Source organism: Hyla sarda, chromosome 2 (genome assembly GCF_029499605.1).
Source record: "Hyla sarda isolate aHylSar1 chromosome 2, aHylSar1.hap1, whole genome shotgun sequence".
Classification (NCBI taxonomy): domain Eukaryota; kingdom Metazoa; phylum Chordata; class Amphibia; order Anura; family Hylidae; genus Hyla; species Hyla sarda.
This window is the reverse complement of record NC_079190.1, coordinates 115544566-115566971: the sequence shown is the minus strand read 5'-3', so window position 1 is coordinate 115566971 and position 22406 is coordinate 115544566. Positions and strand designations below refer to the sequence as shown.

At 43.7% G+C, this 22406-nt stretch overlaps 1 protein-coding gene across 1 annotated transcript in view; it reads right to left on the bottom strand.

Moving 5' to 3' along the window:
• Nucleotides 1-17809: 17809 nt before the first annotated feature.
• Nucleotides 17810-22406, bottom strand: part of LOC130357705 (keratin, type II cytoskeletal 80-like) — a 30032-nt gene continuing 25435 nt past the window's right edge. The window contains exons 8-9 of the mRNA XM_056560433.1: nucleotides 21721-21761; nucleotides 17810-20130 (exon numbers count right to left, since the gene is read on the bottom strand). Coding sequence (XP_056416408.1) covers nucleotides 20042-20130; nucleotides 21721-21761 — 130 coding nt within the window. The 3' untranslated portion in view covers nucleotides 17810-20041. The remainder of the gene's footprint in view (nucleotides 20131-21720; nucleotides 21762-22406) is intronic.

The window sequence follows — 22406 nt, the reverse complement described above, 5'->3', positions numbered from 1 at the left end:
GCATGAGGAGACCATATAGTGAAGGTCTCAAACTCCCGGCCCGCGGAACGAGATTTTGCGGCCCGCACCAGGCCGCAAAACAGATGACTTCTTTAGGCATTTAGCCCTGCTTCGGCCAAGCTTTGCTAAATGCGGGAAGACTTCACCCCCGCCCGTTCAATAGAGCCCATTACCTTCATTTACCCAGCACTTCTCCCCTCAGTCTCCAGTTGGACAGCCGGCACGAGACTGATAAGGGACATCAAGCATGTGATGTCCCTCCGCAGACCAATCAGTGACGTCACTCGTCAGGCCGCCGGCGGAGAGGAGCAGCGCAGCGCAAGACTGGTAAGTGTGTCTATGTGTGTGTGTCTTTCTGCCTGTATGTGCCTGTGTATGTGTGTCTTTCTGTCTGTGTGTGCCTGTGTGTGTGTGCATGTGTGTGTGTCTGTCTGTGTGTGTCTATGTGTGTGTGTCTATGTTTGTGTTCATGTGTGTCTGTCTGTGTGTGTGCATGTGTGTGTGTCTGCTTCAGGAGCCTGAACACTCGCAACACCACCTCCTATGCCACTCTCCTCCTCACTACTTGCCCACCCAGCGGAGGAAGCGGCGGATGTCTCCTCCACGTCTTGGCTGGGCAGTAGCTGCTGACTGTCCTCTAGTATATTGTCCACACTTAATAGTGGAGCTGAACCCACAGCATAAGATACTTCTGTGGGGGAGGGATCAGCATAGGACAGAGGACAGGGACTGCTCCCGGGCCATGCCAACTGAGGATTGTGTCTGAGGAACACACTGACTGTTGACTGGGGTATCAGATGTCACTTGTGATGAAGTGGATGACCGTGTTAACCAATCGATGACAGCAGATGGGTTGCTGGTTGAGACACGACCGCTAGCTCATACCGGGAGCTCAGGCCTCTCGCTGCGACTCCTGCTGCCACTCGCCCATAGTCTGCTGCGACCTCTGCATGATGAATTTAGGCCTCTGCCACTCCTCTGTGCACGTCCTGGCACTTCTGTGCCTGATATACTTAGTGCGTATATGAGGGGAGTACAATACGCTCCACTACGCTTAAAAAGATATTTATCTACACCAGCAGGTGTGTACTTTTTTCTGGCCTTTCACATTATCTAGGTCCTTAAGACTTTAACAGAAACAAAATGGTACACCCCTTATGAGGGGAGTACAATGCACTCCAGTACGCTTAAAACAGTATTTGTCTATAACACCAGCAGGTGTGTACTTTTTGCTGGCCTTTACAGTAACTAGGCCCTTGAAACTTTAACAGGAACAAAATGGTACACCACTTAGATGTACACACAGGTTACAGTTAATTGAGGATAATACGCTTTTGGTGCTCTGCTCACCGTAACTGGCTGGCTACTATTAACTTTTCAGTTGTTGTACACACCAGTGCTGCAGCACACAGTCGCTGTGTACTACACCCAAAATTGCACTTTCTCTCTCAATCTCACTCCCTTCACTGTCAGTGCTTCTAGGCTGGATTTGGGCTTGAGGTGAATCACTGCTGTAAAAAAGCTTTTCTGTGCAACAAACACTGCTGTCTGTCCCTCTCTCTCTCTCTCTGCAATAGAATGCTGATGTGACTGGGAGGCGAATCACTGCTGTAAAATACTTTTCTGTGCAAGAAACGCTGCTGTCTGTCCCTCTCTCTCTCTGTAATAGAACACTGATGTGACTGGCTGCAAGATGGCTGCCAATTATATAGGGCTGTGACATCACAGGGGTGGCTGGCTGCTGATACTGCATGTGATTCAGGGTCATCCCATCGACCCTTGTTCCCGCCTACCCAAGATACCTTGCCCCATGTCCTCACATGTGGATCCACCATTTTAGATGCCCTGGAGCCTGGACCGCACTAAATGGAGTTTAATTAAGCGATTTGTGTGATTGAATTGTGGCAATATTCGCATCCGTTGCAAATTGAAATTTTCTTTAAATTTATAACAAATTCAGATTCGTCAGATTCGATTCCCTCATCCCTAGTCCTCAGCACCCCCCCCCCCCTTATCCTCCACATTAATCCCAAGTCATCACCAGTCGAAACTAGCCCACCCTAAACCCTCCCTCTGTACACCTCTCCAGTGTCCACAACTTATAGGAGAAGCTGCAGCTGGAGCTCCCAGTGGCGGCAGGATCTCCCTCTGCTGCAGAGCAGCCAGGGCAGGGACACGTCCGTGACGTCGGGCGTGCCTGCCCGTGGACGTCTTAAAGCGGCAGCGTCCCTGCCCCGGCTCAGTGTACTCTGGGCCTGGAGAAACGGCTGAAGAAAGGAGCTTTACCAAAGAGGGGGCCACGCGGTATGAGGAGGGGGATGTTGATAGTGGCCGCATTTGTTTTATACAAAAAAGGGTGCCTGGACAGATGGACGGCACGGCCCACCGGGAAAATGCCCAGTATGCCCGATGGCCAGTCTGGCCCTGCCCGTCAGTCCCAGCCGCAGGCTTGCTGTTTTAAAGGCCGTGGCGCCGCTTTAGAACAGGGAGCCACGGCGGCAGCGCTGGACCGGCGGCAGCAAGCTGCTTTAGCATGGGGCTAAAGGGCTAGCTGTTTTGGGCCCCCAGGAATGACAGTGCCCAGGGCAGCTGCCCCTTTTGCCCCGCGTTAAAGACAGCCCTGCGGGTGATAGGCTGAGCATACTGTCATGTATGGAGCTCTGCCCAGCTCCTTACATGACAGTGAACTCAGCCTATCACCAGCCAAGGTGGGACATTGCTGCGTCTAGCAATACGCAGTGTGACGTTCCAAGCCTAAGAAGCAGGGAGCCGAGCAGCGCAGGAGGAATGGGACACAGACACCGGAGCAACGGGGGAAAGTAGGAAGGTGAATAAAAGTTTGTTTGTTTAGTTTTTGCAGCCTGGGCACAGGGAAAGTTAAATGTTTGGCTCCGCATTTCTCCTTTAATCACAGTATGATGATATTATTTAGTCACTGCAGGGGTAATATGTCATCGTTGGTGTGGAGGTATTATTTCTTTTTTTATTTTAAAACCCTTGAGAAAATCCTGCATACTCCCCTGGTAAGTGCCATTGCATACACTGTTTTGCCACTCTTAGGCTATGTTCACATGATGGAAAGTCCGCATGGAGAATCTCTGTGCAGATATTCTGCAAACTGTGGGGCTATGACCACACCGGAATGCATTCCATGCAGACTCTGCACAAATAATGAATGTGTTCATTTTTTGTGAAGACACGGAAAATGGAAATTCCATGCCGGAAACATCTGGCACAGAAATTCTGCCGTGTACACAGCGCAGCAGAATCCTCTTGAATTCTATTGAAATCCTGCATTGGAACATGGCCTTATACATTCCAGGTTTGGGGGGGGGGGGGGGTGGGGGGACTCACAATACTTTGCCTTGTCCTAGGTGCCGCCAACCCATGCCACGCCTCTGGTCCCTATGGCCCTTATTGTGCACATTTTATCCATAAACCCTGCAGTATCCCTATATGGTACCTTGTCACATACTGTCCCTGACTGTATACATTCTGTCCTGGGTGACAAAACTTGGCATTATAATGGGGAAGGTGGAAGTCATGTGTGATCTTTGCATCGGGCCCCCTTTATTCTCTAAGCGCCGTTACCGGAAAAAGCTTCACTATTTCTCACTGTGAATAATTTCCTAGATTGTAAAGTGACAAAGATTCTATTGGTGCAATAAATGAAGGTTATAATTCTTATCAGCGTCTGTAGTGTCTGGTTAGTTGCTGTAGTTCTATAAGAATATTGCACTTAAAGGGGTACTCCGGTGAATAACTTTTTTTTTTAAATCAACTGGTGCCAGAAAGTTAAACAGATTTGTAAATTACTTCTATTAAAAAATCTTAATCCTTCCTGTACTTATTAGCTGCTGAATACTACAGCGGAAATTCTTTTATTTTTGAAACACAGAGCTGTCAGCAGAGAGCACTGGGCTCGTGATGTCAGCAGACATCTCTGTCTATTTTATGAACTGTCCAGAACAGCATATGTTTGCTATGGGGATTTCCTTTTACCCTGGACAGTTCCTAAAATGGACAGAGATGTCAGCAGAGAGCACTGTGCTTTTTTACCCAAATATCCATGGTAAAATGAGGGTGCGTGTGTGCGCGTGTATACCCCGATACACCCCCAGGAAAGGCAGGGGGAGAGAAGCCGTCGCTGCCCGCTTCTCTCCCCCTGCCATTCCTGGGGTCTAGAGCCCTGCTGCCGGCCCTTCTCTCCCCCTGGCTATCGGCGCCGCTGCCCGTTCTGTCCCCCTGACTATCGGTGCCGGCGCCCCATTGCCGGCGCCGATAGCCAGGGGGAGAGAAGGGGCAGCGGCACCCATTGCCAGCGCCGCTGCCCCGTTGCCTCCCCCCATCCCCGGTAGCATAATTACCTGTTGCCAGGGTCAGGTCCGCGCTGCTTCAGGCCTCCGGCGTGCGCCCCCTACGTCGTTGCTATGCACTGCACGGCGCAGAGCACTGACGTCATGCGCCGCGCCGTGCAGCGCATAGCAACGACGCAGGGGACGCATGCCGGAGGCCTGAAGCAGCGCGGACCCGACCCCGGCAACAGGTAATTATGCCACCGTGGATGGGGGGAGGCAACGGGGCACCCATTGCCGGCGCCGCTGCCCCTTCTCTCCCCCTGGCTGACGGCGCCGCTTCTCTCCCCCTGGCTATCGGCGCCGGCAATGGGGCGCCGGCACCGATAGTCAGGGGGACAGAATGGGCAGTGGCGCAGATAGCCAGCGGGAGAGAAGGGCCGGCAGCAGGGCTCTAGACCCCAGGAAAGGCAGGGGGAGAGAAGCGGGCAGCGACGGCCTCTCTCCCCCTGCCTTTCCTGGGGGTGTATCGGCGTATAACACGCACATAGACTTTAGGCAAAAAATTTTAGCCTAAAAAGTGCGTGTTATACGCCGATAAATACACTTCCTGGCACCAGTTGATTTTTAAAAAAAATTAAAAGTTTTTCACTGGAGTACCCCTTTAAATGTAACCACAGTTTATCAGCTTTTACTTTTATTCCTAATACTGTAATCCTCTGTGGCAGTGATTCCCAACCAGGGTGCCTCCAGCTGTTGCAAAACTACATCTTCCATCATGCTCGGACAGCCAAAGGCCAAAGGCTGTCCGGGCATGCTGGAAGTTGTAGGTTTGCAACAGCTGGAGGCTCCCTAGTTAGGATTATTTTACTAATATCTACCAGCAGGTGGTGTTATTTGTTTCCAAATAAATCTCACTATAGGACCATTTAGTCCTCGTCTACTCTTTTCTTGAAGTAGTACATGATATTTCATTTTTTATCATGTTTTATCATGTAGAATCACAAACACCAAATGCTGGTAAAAAACATTTAAAAGCACCATTGTCAGGTTTATAGCGGATAAAGCTACATACCTTCCCTCCTAGAGCTACAAAAGACCATGATAAGGTATGTGCAACAATAGATATAGAACAATGGGCAGGCATAACTGAAATATACATAAAATAAGGTGGGCAAATAAAGTAAGAAAGAGACATAAAGTGCATAAACAAATGACAAATAAGGTGCTACATAGAAAATCTGCAACTCCATGGCAAAACTGCAAAGTACAAGTGCATATAACCTGGTCTGCAATAGTTATATAATAGCAGCCCACACACCGATCTAGGAGGAGAGGGGAGCCCCGTATGTATGATCACTCTGGGTATCCCTGAGTATCTCTCCCCTCCAAGATTGTTTTGTGGGCTGGTATTATGTAGCTATGTATGTAGGTTATATGCACTTGTACTTTTGTCACTCTTTGCAGTTTAGCACCTTATTTGTCTTTTGTTTATGCACTTTATGGTGGTTTATTACTTTATTTGCCCACATTGAGTTTTCTCATTTTATCTTTTGTTGCTCTAGGGGGATGGTATGTAGCCTGGTAAGAAACACACCTATGTTGGGTTACGGATTAGTGTTGCTCGCAAATATTTGCGATGCAAATTTTATTCGCGAATATTGCGTATTCGCGAATATAGCACTATATATTCGCAATTACAATTTTTTTTTTCACAGTACATATCACAGTGATCACCCCTCTCTGCTTCCAGCTTGTGTGGTGTAAAGAAGGCTCTAATACTACTGTGTCAGACTGGCATGTGAATTTTCGCATATGAATATTTTCGCATATGCAAATTTTTGTATATGCTAATCTTCGCATATGACAATTTTCGCATATGCGGAAATAAAACGCGAATATTACGAATATGCAAATTTAGTGAATATATGACGAATATTCGTCCATATATTCGCAAAATATCGCGAATTCGAATATGGCCTATGCCGCTCAACACTATTACGGATAACTGTCTTTTACTGAGCAGGTGCAGATGGTATTACACACAGTGTGGAGTAGAGTAGAAAGGAGGCAGTGTAATGCTTGGGAGCCCTGTTGCCTTGCTGGGACTTATGGTGCTTTTCACCCACTTGATTGATACTGATTTGAGATAGGACTGAAGATTGTTCAGAGGTCGCTAGGGTTCTGAGACTTGAGACTAGACGATATCCCATGCTGACTAGGGTTCAGACAAGGTCACATCACTATCACCGCCTGGGCTTGACTCACCGCGGTACGGGGTAACACTTGCAGAGAGGCGGGGCTTACTTGAGAAGATATTTTCGTTAGGCTTCCCTCTGGATTCTCTAAACACATCTTTTACCTCCTTTTTACACTGTACTCAGCACATACTAAACTAGAACTGGGGCAACTCCTCCCCCCTATATACTGGTCAGGGGTTCCAATTGGGCAGACAGGGTCACCTGGTTAAGGGTGGGTTCACACTAAGTTTTCTCCCATACGGGAGCGCATACGGCAGGGGGGAGCTAAAACCTCGCGCTCCCGTATGCCACCGTATGCGCTCCCGTATGTCATTCATTTCAATGAGCCGGCCGGAGTGAAACGTTCGGTCCGGTCGGCCACAGTTTTAGGTCCGGTTGTAAAAGCGCATACGGCACAAAAATGAGCCGACCGGACCGAACATTTCACTCCGGCCGGCTCATTGAAATGAATGACATACGGGAGCGCATACGGTGACATACGGGAGCGCGAGGTTTTAGCTCCCCCCTGCCGTATGCGCTCCCGTATGGGAGAAAACGTAGTGTGAACCCAGCCTAACACTGCATCTTTCCATCTTAAAGGCACAGTACAAAAATAACATAATACACAGTGGATATAATGAACGCAATAAAGTGCTTAAACATAATACATAATAAACATTTTCACAGTGGGCCCAACACAAGAGCAGCAGGCCTGCCCAAGGAAATCCACAGCCCACAGAACAGCCTTTGGTGCTGGGACACCACAGTATCTGTATATATGATGGTATAAAGTGTGTGGCTCTCATGAACAGATCATGCACAGTAAGGACAGGTTTCCACACAGGTTTTTTTCTGGTGCTTTTTTTTTTTTTTAACTACCACTGCAGTTCTTGAGCCAAAGCCAGAAGTGTATTCAAAAGGAATCAGGAATATAAAGGAAGGACTTATACTTCTCCTTTCTTCTGTATTCACTTTCAGACTTTGGCTCAAAAACTGCAGTAGCAGTTATATATAAAAAAAAATAATAATAATAATAATATAAAAATAAAAAAAACACAGAAAAAAAAAATAAACCCTGTGTGGTAACCTAGACTTAAAATGACAATAAATAAAAATATCACTTTTGTCCAGGAGGTGGCGCACTGTCATGCCACCTATGTGAATAAGGGTGTGGTAGTAGTACTGGGCTGGCATGTAAGATACACCTATTTGCTTTGTAGACAGGCATGTATCTGTTCACCTTGTCTCCCTTGCCTGGAGCAACATGAATACATTACACTTGTCCTCTTCCCATTGGCTGTTAAGGATCATCATCCAGCAAGATAGGCAGTATATAGCAAGTTCCCAGTGTCACAAACAGCCTTGCACTTTAGCATTGCTGCCACTCCCCTGTAACAGTACTTCAGAGCGATGTGCAGCTTTTTGTTCTCATGCAGGTGGTATTACCTGATCGCCAAAGAATGTGACTCCTCGGCTCATTCTGCACCAGTTGGCATTCATTTTGTTTACTGTACTGTACTGTACCCTCCGTATAACACTAGGGTATTGATAGCAATGTCTGCCCTCATACCATCTCTGTAAAACAAGCTGATAATATACTGTACAAGCTGCAGATAGGACGTGTTTAGTGCATCACTGGAGGAATAAACTGTAGATTTGTATTTCTTAACCAGTGTGCCTCCGGCTGTTGCAAAACTACAACTTCCAGCATGCCCGGACAGCCGAAGGCTGTCCGGGCATGCTGGGAGTTGTAGTTTTGCAACAGCCGGAGGCACCCTGGTTGGGAAACACTACTGTAAATGAAACTTTATTATAAAAGATTTTTCTGGTTTGTACATGGTACAGGGCAATAAAGGAGAAATTAAATCCAGTGGCACAGTACATAACGCAGTCCACTATCTGTCTCCAGGCCGGATCAGGGCAACGTGTAGATGAATTAGTGTGCGTTTACACTAAGAATTTCCACCCAGAATTCCCACTTGAAAATTCCAGGTGGAACCTGCTTTGTAGCAGCCTCCCATTAGTGTCAATAGGATTTTGCAGCTGAATTTCCACTGTAGAAATTCTGTTCTGCTGTGGAATTGTCACTGCAAAATTTCCACCAAAAGAATGAACATGTTCATTCTTTGGTGGGAATTCCGCACGGAATGCATTACCATCAGTTGGGATGATGCATTTCCGCAGGTTCATGGCGTCAAAGCCACCTGCAGCACTCACATTAACCCTCTCTATGCCGAAGAATTCTAGCGGCCTGATGTCTCCTAAAGGAGCCCATAAAGGAGACTCCAGGGTGCTAGAATTCTTTGGCATAGAGAGGGTTAATGTGAGGGACGGCACTGACAGGAGGAAGGCTTTACTGCAAAGCGAAGCCCGTTGGAAATTGCGCAAGACTCACTATAATTAAATGATAAAATTGATCTTGCCATTTTCATTTAGGCACTTGGTTTCCTATTTGCATTGCATTTTTGTATGTTTTTAATTGCACTCTTGCACTTGGCTGTTAAAGCATACGCCCACTGGCATCAGAGGCACAGGTATTTAACTCCTGCCTTGACGTCTGTGGGGGAGTGGTCCGAGGAAGTGCGCCCAGTGCACAAAATAGCTATCACTGCTTCTGTGGACGGCGTCCCTGCTCTCCTTGTGATTTGTATGCACATATGCACTTTTGTTGAATAAAGCTCTGCGTTTTACCCGCTGGAGATTGATGAGTGCCATTGATCTACTATTGCCTATCCAGTACAGTGGTCCCTCAACATACGATGGTAATTCGTTCCAAACAACCCATCATTTGTCGAATCCATCATATGTTGAGGGATCCGTGCAATGTAAAGTATAGGAAGCTGTACTCACCTGTCCCCGCCACTCCAGACCAGGTCCTCACCGCTCCCGATGCTGTCCAAGGGGCTCCCGATGCTGTCCCGCTGCTCCGGTGTCTTCTCCGCAATCCTCCGTCTTCTTCCGCATCTTCTGCTGGGTCCGGGCCTCGCTTTCTGGTGACGTTATTACGCTGCTGCGCCGGCGCGGCGTGCGTAGTGACGTAATAACGACGCCAGTAAGCGAGGCCCGGACCCTGGAGAAGATGCAGAAGATGCCGGAGGATCGCGAAGTGGACCCGGAGCAGAGGGAATAGGTAAGTGAACCTGTCCGGGATGCTTAAACTGCTATCCGACAGCAGCTTAAGCATTTTGCGCTGTCGGAGAGCAGTTAATGCGATGGCCCCGACATATAAAAGCATCGTATGTTGATGCTGACATCGACATGCGATGGCCTCTGAGAGGCCATCGTATGTCGATTTTATCATATATCGGGGCCATCGCAGGTCGGGGGGCTTACTATATGTCTAGACTGTTTTCCTGAATTGAGCTCCCGTGTACAGCCAAACCAGGGGGGTTTGGCTGTAATTGGAGTGGATCTTACAATACAGGGGAGTTACCTGCCGGTCATGCAAATAATAATACAAATAGCATAGAAGAGACACGGTTACCCACACTCACCGCTAGGCTTCAGTCGTCCGACTCCGCTTCAACTGCTCACACGGATATCACCGGTTCCAGACCTGATGAAGCCGAAAGAAGCGCACGCAGTGCAAAACCGCCGGCGGTCGCCTTTGAGCAACCTGCATCAGGTCTGGAACCGGTGATTAGTGTTGCTCGCGAATATTCGCAATGCAAATTTTATTCGCGAATATCGCATATTCGCAAATTCGCAAATATTCGCGAATATAGCACTATATATTCGTAATTACGAATATTTTTTTTTTTCACAGTACACATCACAGTGATCATCCCTCTCTGCTTCCAGCTTGTGTGGTGTAAAGAAGGCTCTAATACTACTGTGTGAGACTGGCGTATGAATTTTCGCATATGGGAAAATTTGCATATGCTAATTTCCATTATGCGAATTTTTGCTTATGCTAATTTCCGCATATGCTAATTTTTGCACATGCAAATTTTCTTTTATGATAATTTTAGCATATGCACATTTTCGCAAATAACGAATATATATATATATATATATATATATATATATATATATATATATATATATAACACGGATATATGACTAATATTCGTCCATATATTCGTGAAATATCGCGAATTAGAATATGGCCTATGCTGCTCAACACTACTGGTGATGTCCATGTGAGCAGTTGAAGCGGAGTCTGCCGACTGAAGCCAAGCGGTGAGTACGGGTAGCCGTGTCTCTTCTATGTTATTTGTATTTAGTGACTTAGTTCTTTCTGGCAGGAAAACTGGGCAGTCCTAAGGATCTAAGTGACTGTGATAAGGTGCAAATTGCACTGGCTAGACAACTGAATGAAAGCATCTCCGAAATTAGAGTTCTTGTGGGGTGTTCCTGGAATACAGTTGTGAGTATCTAGTAAAAGTGGTCTATTGAAAGACAACGGGGGAACAGATGGTCAAGACTAGGTCATCTTGTCTGATCATACATAAAAGCTGCTAAATAACAAATGCTGACTAGATGGTAGAAAGGCCTTAGAACACATAGAGTAACACAGCTTGCTTCATGTGGGGCTGCACTGCCGAAGATTAGTCAGAGTGCCATGATGTGTCTCTGTGGTAGCCACAGGGGTGCTAGGACATACCTTATCACTTTGTGACGCCAGGGCACCGTTAGCCTATACATGGTCCGAGGTTGGAGACAGCTTCTCCAGGGCCAGACACGGGGAGTAAAGGAACACACTGACGTCAGGTTACAGATAACTGTCTTTACTGAGCAGGGTACAGCTGTTAATAAACACAGATAGTATGGTGCAGAGTGGAGAGGATGCAGTGTAACCCCTTGGGAGCCCTGTTGCCTTGCTGGGACTTGTGGTGCTTTTCACCCAATGGATTGATACTGACTTGAGATAGGACTGAAGATTGTTCCAGGTCGCTAGGGTTCTGACAAGGTCTTGTAGGTTTCTCCGCTAGGGCATGAACTTCCACCGTGTGGGAGATCCTTGCAGAATGACTGGATAAGACCTGAAATTATAGATTTGTTCTGAGCCTTCCCTTAGAGCTTCTCCACACACCTCACTCCTTTACCACACTTGTGCTCTGCTCACTAAGAACTGGGGCAACTCCTCCCACACTACACTATATGGCTAAGAATCTAGGGGTTCCCATTGACTTCTAATAAAGTGCTTGAACATAATAGCAATAACATTCAGTCCTTTAGTGGGCCCAATACCTGTGTCACAGGTCTGTCCGAGAAAGTTCAAAGCCACAGGACAGCCTTTGGTGCTGGGACACCACATCTCTATTATGAAAATTATCTAGAGTAGGCATGTGAGCATCAAAACCTTACCATGGGAGAAGGTTTTCTGGCATGATGAATCATATTTGATTTTACATCATGTGGACAGCTGGCTGTGTGTGGCTCATACATGGGGAAAAGAGGGCACAAGCCTTCTCTGAGGAAAGACGACAAGGTGGTAGAGGAAATGTAATGTTCTGGGTAATGTTCTGTTGGGAAACCTTTGCTCCTGGTACTTATCTAATACTCGCATATGTACCACCTACAAGTAGTGGCCTCTTTCAGCAGCATACTACCCCCTGCCATACTGCTAACATTGCTCGGGAATACTGCTTCAGAAAAAGTGTAGTTGGCCCAGGGAAGACCCTTTTCTCACTTTACCCTCATAGGCATGTCTAAAGGCCTGAGAGATATTATCTCTCTCTCTCTCTTTAAATTTCTACTGTGTGCCAAACTCCGAGGAACTTCATTACCTGTGGAAGAGAAATGGAAACAGATTTTTTTTCTCCTTAATGAAGGATGTGGTTTATCCTCATCTGTCACTATTCTCTGTACCTAACTGGTATTTGTCATGGCGGTGAGGTAGTGGATATGCTTCTCCCGACCTGGTCAGGATACCGCCTATATAAATTGCCTTGAACAAAAGACACTGTACTCTTGAACATTTTTGTACAAACACTTTATATACATTCATTACATATTTTTTCTTGTACCGCTCCATAGTTCTGGTACGTTTTGAATTCTCAGTAAAGGGTCATGGCTAAAAGCCGGGCACGTACACTTACACAAATGGTTACAGAAGTTCTTGGTGAGTCCACCAGTCCTTAAATGTTGCTAAACCTGAAAACAAAAAACACACTTCACACAAAGTTAGCCTTTTGACTAATTAGCAGAGTGGGTACACGTAGACTCTTCAGCCTGGGAATTTGCCATCCCTAGTGGCTGCAGGACTGACTTGAGGCCTCTTATGGAGTTCAGACACACTCTAGGACTTGACTGCACTGCAACTCAGCAGGAAGCATAAGAGCTAAGAGCAGAGCTCAAAGAGACTGAAGAGACTCCTCCCAGGGCTTATATAGGGGAGACTCTGGTGGGGTCCTATAGGTCACCCTTCGGTCACATGGTCACTGACGCTTCCTGGGTTACATTCACATGACAACTCACATGACAACTAGTGATCACATGTTAAGATTTCTTAAAGCAAGAACACTTCTATACACACTTTACAGTAGAACATATGGCAGTAAATAAATACATGAGGAGACAGGTGTAGAGGGGGCCCAGGGGACACTGAAGGGAGGCTGCCTGACAGGGCAGCAAGGGTAAGGGGTAACAACTCTCATACTTTGCCACCACAAATTGAGCATCTGTGGGATATGCTGGAAAAACAAGTCCATGGAGGACCTACCTCACACCTTACCACAAGATACCACAGGGCACCTGACCCAAGGTCAGGTGAAGTCAATGACTCATAAGACAGAGTTGTTTTGGCAGTATAAGTTAGACCTAATAGTAGGCAAGTGATGGTTATGCTATGACTGTTTGGCATATAAAAAGGTTTAACCCCTCAAAGGGTTTTAGGAAGAGGAGTGGGCACTACTATAGCTGAATGGAAACTTTCATTGATAAGGAGAATGAGTGCAGATGTATATTATGCATCTCTCATTGGGGCAGTGCGCAGAAGCCATCTAAATGCCATTTTTGGAATACACTAACCCAGAGTCTGTCTGAGACAAAAACTGTCTGATTTTCCCACAGAAACTAATCAGCTCAGCTTTCATTTGCCAAAGCGGTTTGAGAAATGAAAGCTGAGCTTTGGCTGTTTGCGGTGGGCAAATCCGACAGTGTTGAGACAGACTGATAAATATATTTCCCAAATACCCTAGTTATATAGCATTATTATATGTATCAGTCCTGAAACCAGTGACAGGAACATGTTTGAGGCATACACTTGTATGGCTGCTTTTACAATTATGTGTAACCTTTTACAATCGCAATACTCTACATACAATATGCTACTAAATTCTGTGCCCCCAGCAACATTTTACTATACCATTATAACACCTGCTTCTAAGAACTAGTATATTGCATCAGTTATGCTACATACCATGACAATGTAGACAAAATTACTTGTGCTGTCTATTGCTTCAAGCAGTTTACTGCCTCTTTAGTGTTTTATTTACTAGACTATGGGGCACTAGGGCTGGATAAATGTTGGGGAAGGCCCCTAGGCAAAAATAAAAATCTCTTTACTTGTGGTGTTGTCTGCATGATGCGGAAAGTAATAAATAATTTATTGTCTTAAGAAGGCAAGTAGATTTTTATTGCTAACATTAATGTTGTTCTCCAGGACTGTAGCATTTTTTAAAGCCAATCCTCAAAGGCCTTTTACAGGGAATAATAATCGGCCAAACAGGTTGATTATCGCCCTGTGTAAAAAGACCCAGTGATCAGCTGATGAGTGAGTGAACGCTTTTTCCTTGACTGATTGTTGGGATCATGTGGCACCAAAATTATTGTAAGTTGGCCTTCCTTTGCCCCATGTAAACAAATAATGTGCAGCCAACAATTGTGTAAGTAAATTCAATGATCGTTCGTGCAGCCCTGGACTTACAACAATTTAGCCATGTAAAGACTCTTTTTCTTAGCATGCGATAATTCATGAATGTTTGATCTTGGGGCCCCTCGGCTTAGGGTTAGAAGAAACTGCATTACCAAGTTCAGCCGCTCATACAGATAATACGCTGAGAGCATGTAAACAAGCGCTTAAAACCCTTCTTTTTGTAGGTCATATAAGCGTCATGGAGGTCAGACACCACAGATTAAACACTGATGGCCTATCCAAAAGATAGGCAACCACTAATAGTCCTTGAAAACGGACCTGTGGCCAAACCCAAAACAACTTAGATTGCATTATTATAAAATAGCTTAGGCTGCCCTAATCAGACACTTTTTTTCATAGTTTCTTGATAAGCCCTTCCGTTTCCAAGATATGTGAGATTATAGTTTGTCTGACAAAGTGACTCAGTCAATTGATAGGCAGGATTATACAGTCAGGGGGTGTGTATCAGGCATATACGCCCCTCAAGGTAAAACATTCACACCCACTGACTATATATTCCCACCCATTACCTGATATTCACCATTGTTACAATGAAATTCATGCCCATCTGACTGATTCCATGAATTGTCAGGTAAATGATAAACCTTAAAGGGGTATTCCAGGCAAAACCTTTTTATATATATATATATATATATATATATATATATATATATATATATATATATATATATATACATATACATATATCAACTGGCTCCGGAAAGTTAAACAGATTTATAAATTACTTCTATTAAAAAATCTTAATCCTTCCAATAGTTATTAGCTTCTGAAGTTTTCTAACTGCTCAATGATGATGTCACGTCCCGGGAGCTGTGCATGATGGGAGAATATCCCCATAGGAACTGCACAGCTCCCGGGATGTGAGTCATCAGAGAGCAGTTAGACAGAAAACAACAACTCAACTTCAGAAGATAATAACTATTGGAAGGATTAAGATTTTTTAATAGAAGTAATTTACAAATCTGTTTATCTCTCCGGAGCCAGTTGATATATAAAAAAAGTTTTGGCCTGGAATACCCCTTTAAAGGGGTTATCCAGGAATAGAAAAACACAGTTGCTCTCTTTCAAAAACAGCTCCCCATCTGTCTCCAGGTTGGGTGTGGTTCTGCAGCTCAGTTCCATTGAAGTGAATGGAGCCAATTTGTAAAACCACACCCAACCTGGAGACAGACGAGGAGCTGGTTTTGAAACAAAGCAGGTATGTTTTTCAATTCCTGGATAAACCCTTTTATATCTCAGTAACAGAAGGGTATATTAAGAAACTGTACAAGGGTGTATGATCAGGATGCTCATAGCTATTTAATCACAGTAAAGTCATGATTTTCTAGGAGGTTGACCACAGGGCCGCTTTAAATTGTATAAGGATTTTTAACCCCTTAAGAATGCAGGGCATACCTGTACACCTTGAGTCCGCTCCCTTTCTGTAACGTCATAGTGGGCCGGCCCGGCACTGGGACCTGTGGCTAATAGCGCGCAACACTGATGGCGGAAAGTGAAACTAAACTGTTCCCGGCTAGCTCAGTGGGCTGTTCGGGTCCACTGCAGAGAAATCACAGCATCCCGAACAGCTGTAGGACACGAGGAGGGTCCTCCTATCTTCCTCCTGGTGTCAGATCACCAAATGACTGCTCAGTGTCTGAGATCCAGGCATGAGCAGTCAAGCGGCAGAATCATTGAACAATGGTTTCCTATGAGAAACCATTGATCATTGTAAAAGATCACTGTGTGCAGTGTTATAGCCCCCTATGGGGGGCTATGACATTGCAAAAAAAAAAAAAAAAAGTGAAAATAAAAAGTGAAATGTCCGAATTATAAAAATATATCATTAATTAAAACGCACGGTCAATGGTGTACATGCAAAAAAATTCCAAAGTCCAAAATAGCGTATTTTTGGTCACTTTTTATGTCATGAACAAATAATAATAAAAAGCAATCAAAAAGTTTGATCAATACAAATGGTACCGCTAAAAACTTCATGATCATGAAGATCATGGCACAAAAAATGTATGAAGCAAAATAAAAAAGTTATAGGGGTCAGAAGATGGCAATTTTATGACAATTTAATCGTATGGACCTACAGAATAAAGATAAGGTGTCATTTTTACCGGAAAATGTGTACTGCATAGAAAAGGAAGCCCCCAAAAGTTACAAAATTGCATTTTTTCTTACATTTTGTTGCACAATATATATTTTTTTCCATTTCGCTATAGATTTTTGGGCAAAATGACTGATGTCATTACAAAGTAGAATTGGCGATGCAAAAAATAAGCCATCATATGGATTTTTAAATGCAAAATTGAAAGGGTTATAATTTTTAAAGGGAAAGGAGGAAAAAAGGAAAGTGCAAAAACGGAAAAACCCCTGGTAAATGTAGGATGGAAAAAGTCCCTGGTGGTTGCGGTTTTTAAGCAATTGCCCCATTTGCCCAGTTATCATCAGACTGTTTTTTGGAAATCTGCCTCTGCAGTTTTTGTGCCAAAGTCAGAAGTGGATCCAGCAGGAAGGAGAAGTATAAATCCTTCCTTTATATTTCCCATTCCTTTTGAAAACACTGCTAGCTTTGGCTCAAGAACTGGAGTGTTTAGTTTTCCAGAAAACCGCCCAAAAAATACCTGTGTGTAAACCTAGCCTAAATCTTCTACTTTTGCTATAAAGAAATGGCCCCTGTTTTCAGTAAATACTCGGGTGAATGAAACTAGATAAGTGAGTTGTTTACATGTATTTTATCCTTTGCTTTTTATGTAAAGAAGAAGTAAAAGTTACAATACATACAAATTTAAAAATAAAGAAACACAATGGAGAGGATTTATAAAACTAATGCGAGCAAAAAGCAGAAGTGTTGCCATGGCAGACAATGGGGGACATTTATCAAGGTTTGCTTATGTATTCCTTTTTTTAGTTATTTTTTTCTTACAATATTTTTGCTTATGTGCGACTTATTTATCAACTGCTTTCAGCCTGTTGATAAATTTCTTTCACTTAAGCACTTTTTCTTTTTTTTGCTTTGGTAGTGGCTTTTTCTGCTCCATGTCTGAGCTGGAGTAAATTTAGTAGTTTTTTTCATGTGATGCGACTTTTTTGCGACTTTCGCACTTGATAAATCTCTGACCACTGCAAGTCAAAAATCACTTTTTGCTTTGGTGAGCAAGATTTAAATTTTTTGCTTAGGACACTGAACATGCAAAAAGTCGCAGAAAAAAAAGAGTAGGCGCGCGTGTGACTTTTTTGCGACAATTTTAAGCAAAAAAAAAACCTACAAAATGCTTTGATAAATGTCCCCCAATAAGATTACTGCTTTTCTTCTTCAAAGGGACTCAAAAATGAGAGCTGGAATCTGATTGGTTGTTACATTTTTTATTTATTTATTTATAGAAACCACTCTCAAATCTTTCCTAATGTATCTTTATTTCTTTTCTTTTCACCTACTATATTAATGTATTTCCAATTACTTGAATGAAACGCCCTTTTTTTGCATTTCTACATTCTTGTGTGATATCTGCTTTCATAGTCATTGTGCCTTTCCCTTGTGGTGGGTATTCCTAAGAAGAGATGCTTACAGCTACGAGAGTAGTAATTCTGCACTGAGTGACAGGATAAAAATCTACAGTCATTTCTTGCCTTTTCACTTGTCAAAAATGTCTAAAATATAAAGGAACATCTATACCTTGGTTCAGGCCTCAGGGGCTGCGCCTACAATTCAGATTCTCAGGGCCTTAAATAACAGGTTGTATGAGGCTTAGGAATGACAGAATCTATGACAGGTATGGCTGGTATGATGCTTTATTATGGCCAAAGCATTTGCAGTAATACAGTTAGCATTGATGAAATCAATACATAAGACATACATTTTTCTGTATAAAATAGTTACTAGAAAACTAAATTGCAATATATAAAGTACATTAGTAGTATAAAGCACTTATATTAGGAATAGAATCTATTAGGAAGGGTTTACATGCATGTAAACCGTAAGGACAACAGGCAGAAGAGGTACATTTGCCATTGCAAATAAAGGACATCACATATACAGGTTGTGTGTTATGTTAATTCCCAAATATTCATACCGTATATACTCGAGTATAAGCAGAGTTTTTCAGGACATTTTTTATGCTGAAAAAGCCACACTCGGCTTATACTCAAGTGAGGACATGCCGGGCTGTCCATCTGTCCATCAGCCCCCCTTCTCACCTCCTCCTGTCATCCTAATGGGAGGCCGCCTTCTCTGATGGCGGCGCTCTGGGCTGGCTGCTGCCCCAAGGGTACGGACGGTGCCGCTTTAAGAGCAGCAGACATCCGTGTGCAGGGACGCCCCTCACGTCACGGACATGTCCCTTTCCCGGCTGCACTCTACAAGAGGGGGGGGGTGCGCTTTGGGGGGTTGGGGTGGCTGTGCTATATGTGCAATTTGTGGCTATGGAGGATGACAGAAGGGGGGATGGATTTGTGGCAGTGGAGGATGGCAGGGAGGGGGGTGGATTTGTGGCAGTGGAGGATGGCAGAGGGGGTATGGATTTGTGGCAGTAGAAGATGACAGAGGGGGAAGGATTTGTGGCAGTAGAGGATGACAGAGGGGGGATGTATTTGTGGCAGTGGAGGATGACAGAGGGGGGATGTATTTGTGGCAGTGGAGGATGACAGAGGGGGGTGGATTTGTGGCAGTGGAAGATGACAGAGGGGGGGGATGGATTTGTGGCAGTGGAGGATGACAGAGCCGTTCTTAAACTATGCCTCTGCACCACACCAATGGATCCTATTGACTTTAACAGGGTCCCAAGGGTTTCTTTCTGCTGTTAAAATTAAACTTAGAGACAGGATACAGGTAGTTTTGAACTCTCCATGACCATATGCCCTATATAGACTGGAGGTTGTAACATCCATGACCATATACCCTTATATTGATTGGTGGTTGTCATGTCTATGACCATATACTTTTATATAGACTAGTGGTTGTCCTGTCCATGACCATATACCCTTACATTGACAAGTTATCTTTTAACTGTATACTATAAGCTGCTTGTGATGTATTCACTTGTTAAAATGGTAGCATATTATTGCAACCTACTTCCACCTTACTTCTATCCTTTTAGCTTGTAATCACCTTTGCATGTGTGAATAGTTTAGACAACTGTAGACCATTGGCTTCTTTCATTGACAATCAAAACATATCACTATGACACAAATTATACAAATAAGAATTAGCTATAAAACAGAAAATAATTGCACACCTTGCATTTACACTTGAGCAGTTTTGGCATAACTTATTTTTTCTAATTGCTATTTTTATACTTTCTCAAATCCTAAAAACTTTTTGACAATTTCCAAAAAATAAAAAAACACACACACAAGACAATGGCCAAGATTTATCAATCTGTCTGATTTGCCAATAACAACCAATCACAGCCCAGTGTTAATTTTACAAGAGCAGTTTGAGATATGAAAGCTGAGCTGTGATTGGTTGCTACAGGCAAGTAGGGCACATTTTTGTCTCAGACAGATTAATAAATGGAGGCCAATGCATTTACACCTAATGCATTTAGCCTTGATATGGCAGGTAGGAATGGCATTGACACAGAGAAGGGGCATTGATGGCATTGACACAGGGTAGTTTGCTATAATCCAGATGCCACTTAGTTGTCTGAATAATTGCTTTGAACACTCCATGAACTACTGCTTGTCCGAGATCGGGAAGGTCTCTGGAAGTCAAATCTTTTAACATCTGCCGAAAAAAAAGACATTTACCTTATATTTTAATTGTGTGGTATGCATTGTTAAGGAAGAATTCTTACTGTCCACCTTGACATACAAAGTGTGCCAAAATAGACATTGGAACGCACCAACAAATTTACAGAGGTGGAATGCTTGAATATGATATCAGGGACCAAAGCTAAAGCTGCCAGCCCTTGTCTTCTTAAAAGGGGAACTCCCATGGGAAAACTTTTTTTTAAATCAACATGTGCCAGAAAGTTAAACAGAATTGTAAATTACTTCTATTAAAAAAATCTTAATCCTTCCAGTACTTTTTAGGGGCTGTATACTACAAAGGAAATGTTTTTCTTTTTGGATTTCTCAGATGTCACGACCACAGTGCTCTCTTCTGACCTCTGCTGTCCATTTTTGGAACTGTTCAGAGCAGGAGAAAATCCTCATAGCAAACATATGCTGCTCTGTACCGTTCCTAAAATGGACAGCAGAGGTCAGCAGAGAGCACTGGGGTTGTGACATCAGAGAAATCCAAAAAGAAAAGCACTTGCTCTGTAGTATATAGCCCTTCAAAAGTACTGGAAGGATTAAGATTTTTAATAGAAGTAATTTACAAATCTGTTTAACTTTCTGGCACCAGTTGATTGTAAAAAAAAAAAATGTTTTCCACGGGAGTACCCCTTTAATAGGGATTGTTTATGTGCCTAATAGGTTAAGACCCCTCTCCTTAAAATAGACTGGGTCACATGTAGGGATATTAGGGGAGATTTATCAAAACCTGTCCAGAGGAAAAGTTAAGTTAAGCTAAGTTGCCCATAGCAACCAATCAGATTGCGTCTTTCATTTTTGAAAAGGCCTCTAAAAAATCAAAGAAGTGATCTGATTGGTTGCTATGGGCAACTCAGCAACTTTTCCTCAAGACAGGTTTTGCTAAATCTCCTCCATTGTCACTATAGAAGGAATCAATAATCAAAATAATTCATTTTAAATATTGGGAGGCTAAAGCATACCTTAAAGGGAATCTGTAAACAGCATCACTGGCACTAATCTTCTGGTACTGCCTGTTAGAATGGGTGACGCTGGTCAAAATGGTGGTTACCTTATTTTCCTGGGTGTCACTGCTCTTGAAATATTATTAAAAATCTGTATATGTAAATGAGGCTCTTGGTGCACATGTGGCATACCCTAGCCCCGAAGTACAGTGGTTCTCCTTCCCGGCCAGTCCCTTACTCGTGCCCCCTGATAAATAGTCATAAATTCCCTTGTATGCACGTAGCTGCTACATGCTGAGATCCCTCACGATCTGAGATCTCCAGCACTGACCAGATCACACTCCCGCTGGACCTCAGCACATGGCAGCTATGAATATTCCTTAGGGGACGTGTGTAAGGGACTGTTCGGAAAGAAGAACCTAGGGAATGTCCCCAAATGCACCAAGAGCCTCATTTACATAATTACATTTTTAACAATATCTTGGGAACAGCGGCACTTAGGAAAGTAAGTTACCCACCAGGTAGTTCCAGCAGGTTGCTGCTAACAGATTCCCTTTAGGAAATTCCTTCTATATCCTCTATAATATGGTAGTCATTTCGAATTATGTCCTTACCAGTTTCACGGTGAATATTCACAACGGGTGGTGACTGTAACCTGTAAAACAAAGTTATGATGGAAAACTAAGAATTTATGTTATACGTGCATGAGGGATATGGTGACATTAGCTACATCATTAAAATACAATGTTAGTTCAGCCATTATTCAGCAGCGTGGTGGACAGCATTGTTGCCTTCCAGAGCTGGGGTCAGGGAGCCTATTTGGGTGGAGTTTATATATTCTTCTCCTATTTGAGAAAGATTCCTCCCATACACCAAAAAAAATAAATAAATACTAGAAGTATAATTTACTTACAACAATGAAATTGTCCTGTGTGTGTATCTGACATAGGGAAATTAGACCAGGAGGCTCACTGGGGACAGGGACTGATGGAAGTGATGTTGATCTATTATGGGGATATTTGTAAAAAAAAACTGGGCAGAGGAAAAGTGGAGCAGTTGTCCATATCAACCAATCAGATCGCTTCTTTCATTTTTAAAACGGCATCTGAAAAACTAAAGAAGAAATCTGATTGGTTGCTATGGGCAACAGGTCAACTTTTCCTCTGCACAGGTTTTGATAAATCTCCCCTATAAGACTGAAAAACACATTGGTGCCATATGATATAAGCAACAAGATTAAAGAAGTAGTCCAGTGGTGACTCAGTGGTGAGCAACTTATCCCCTATCCTAAGGATAGGGG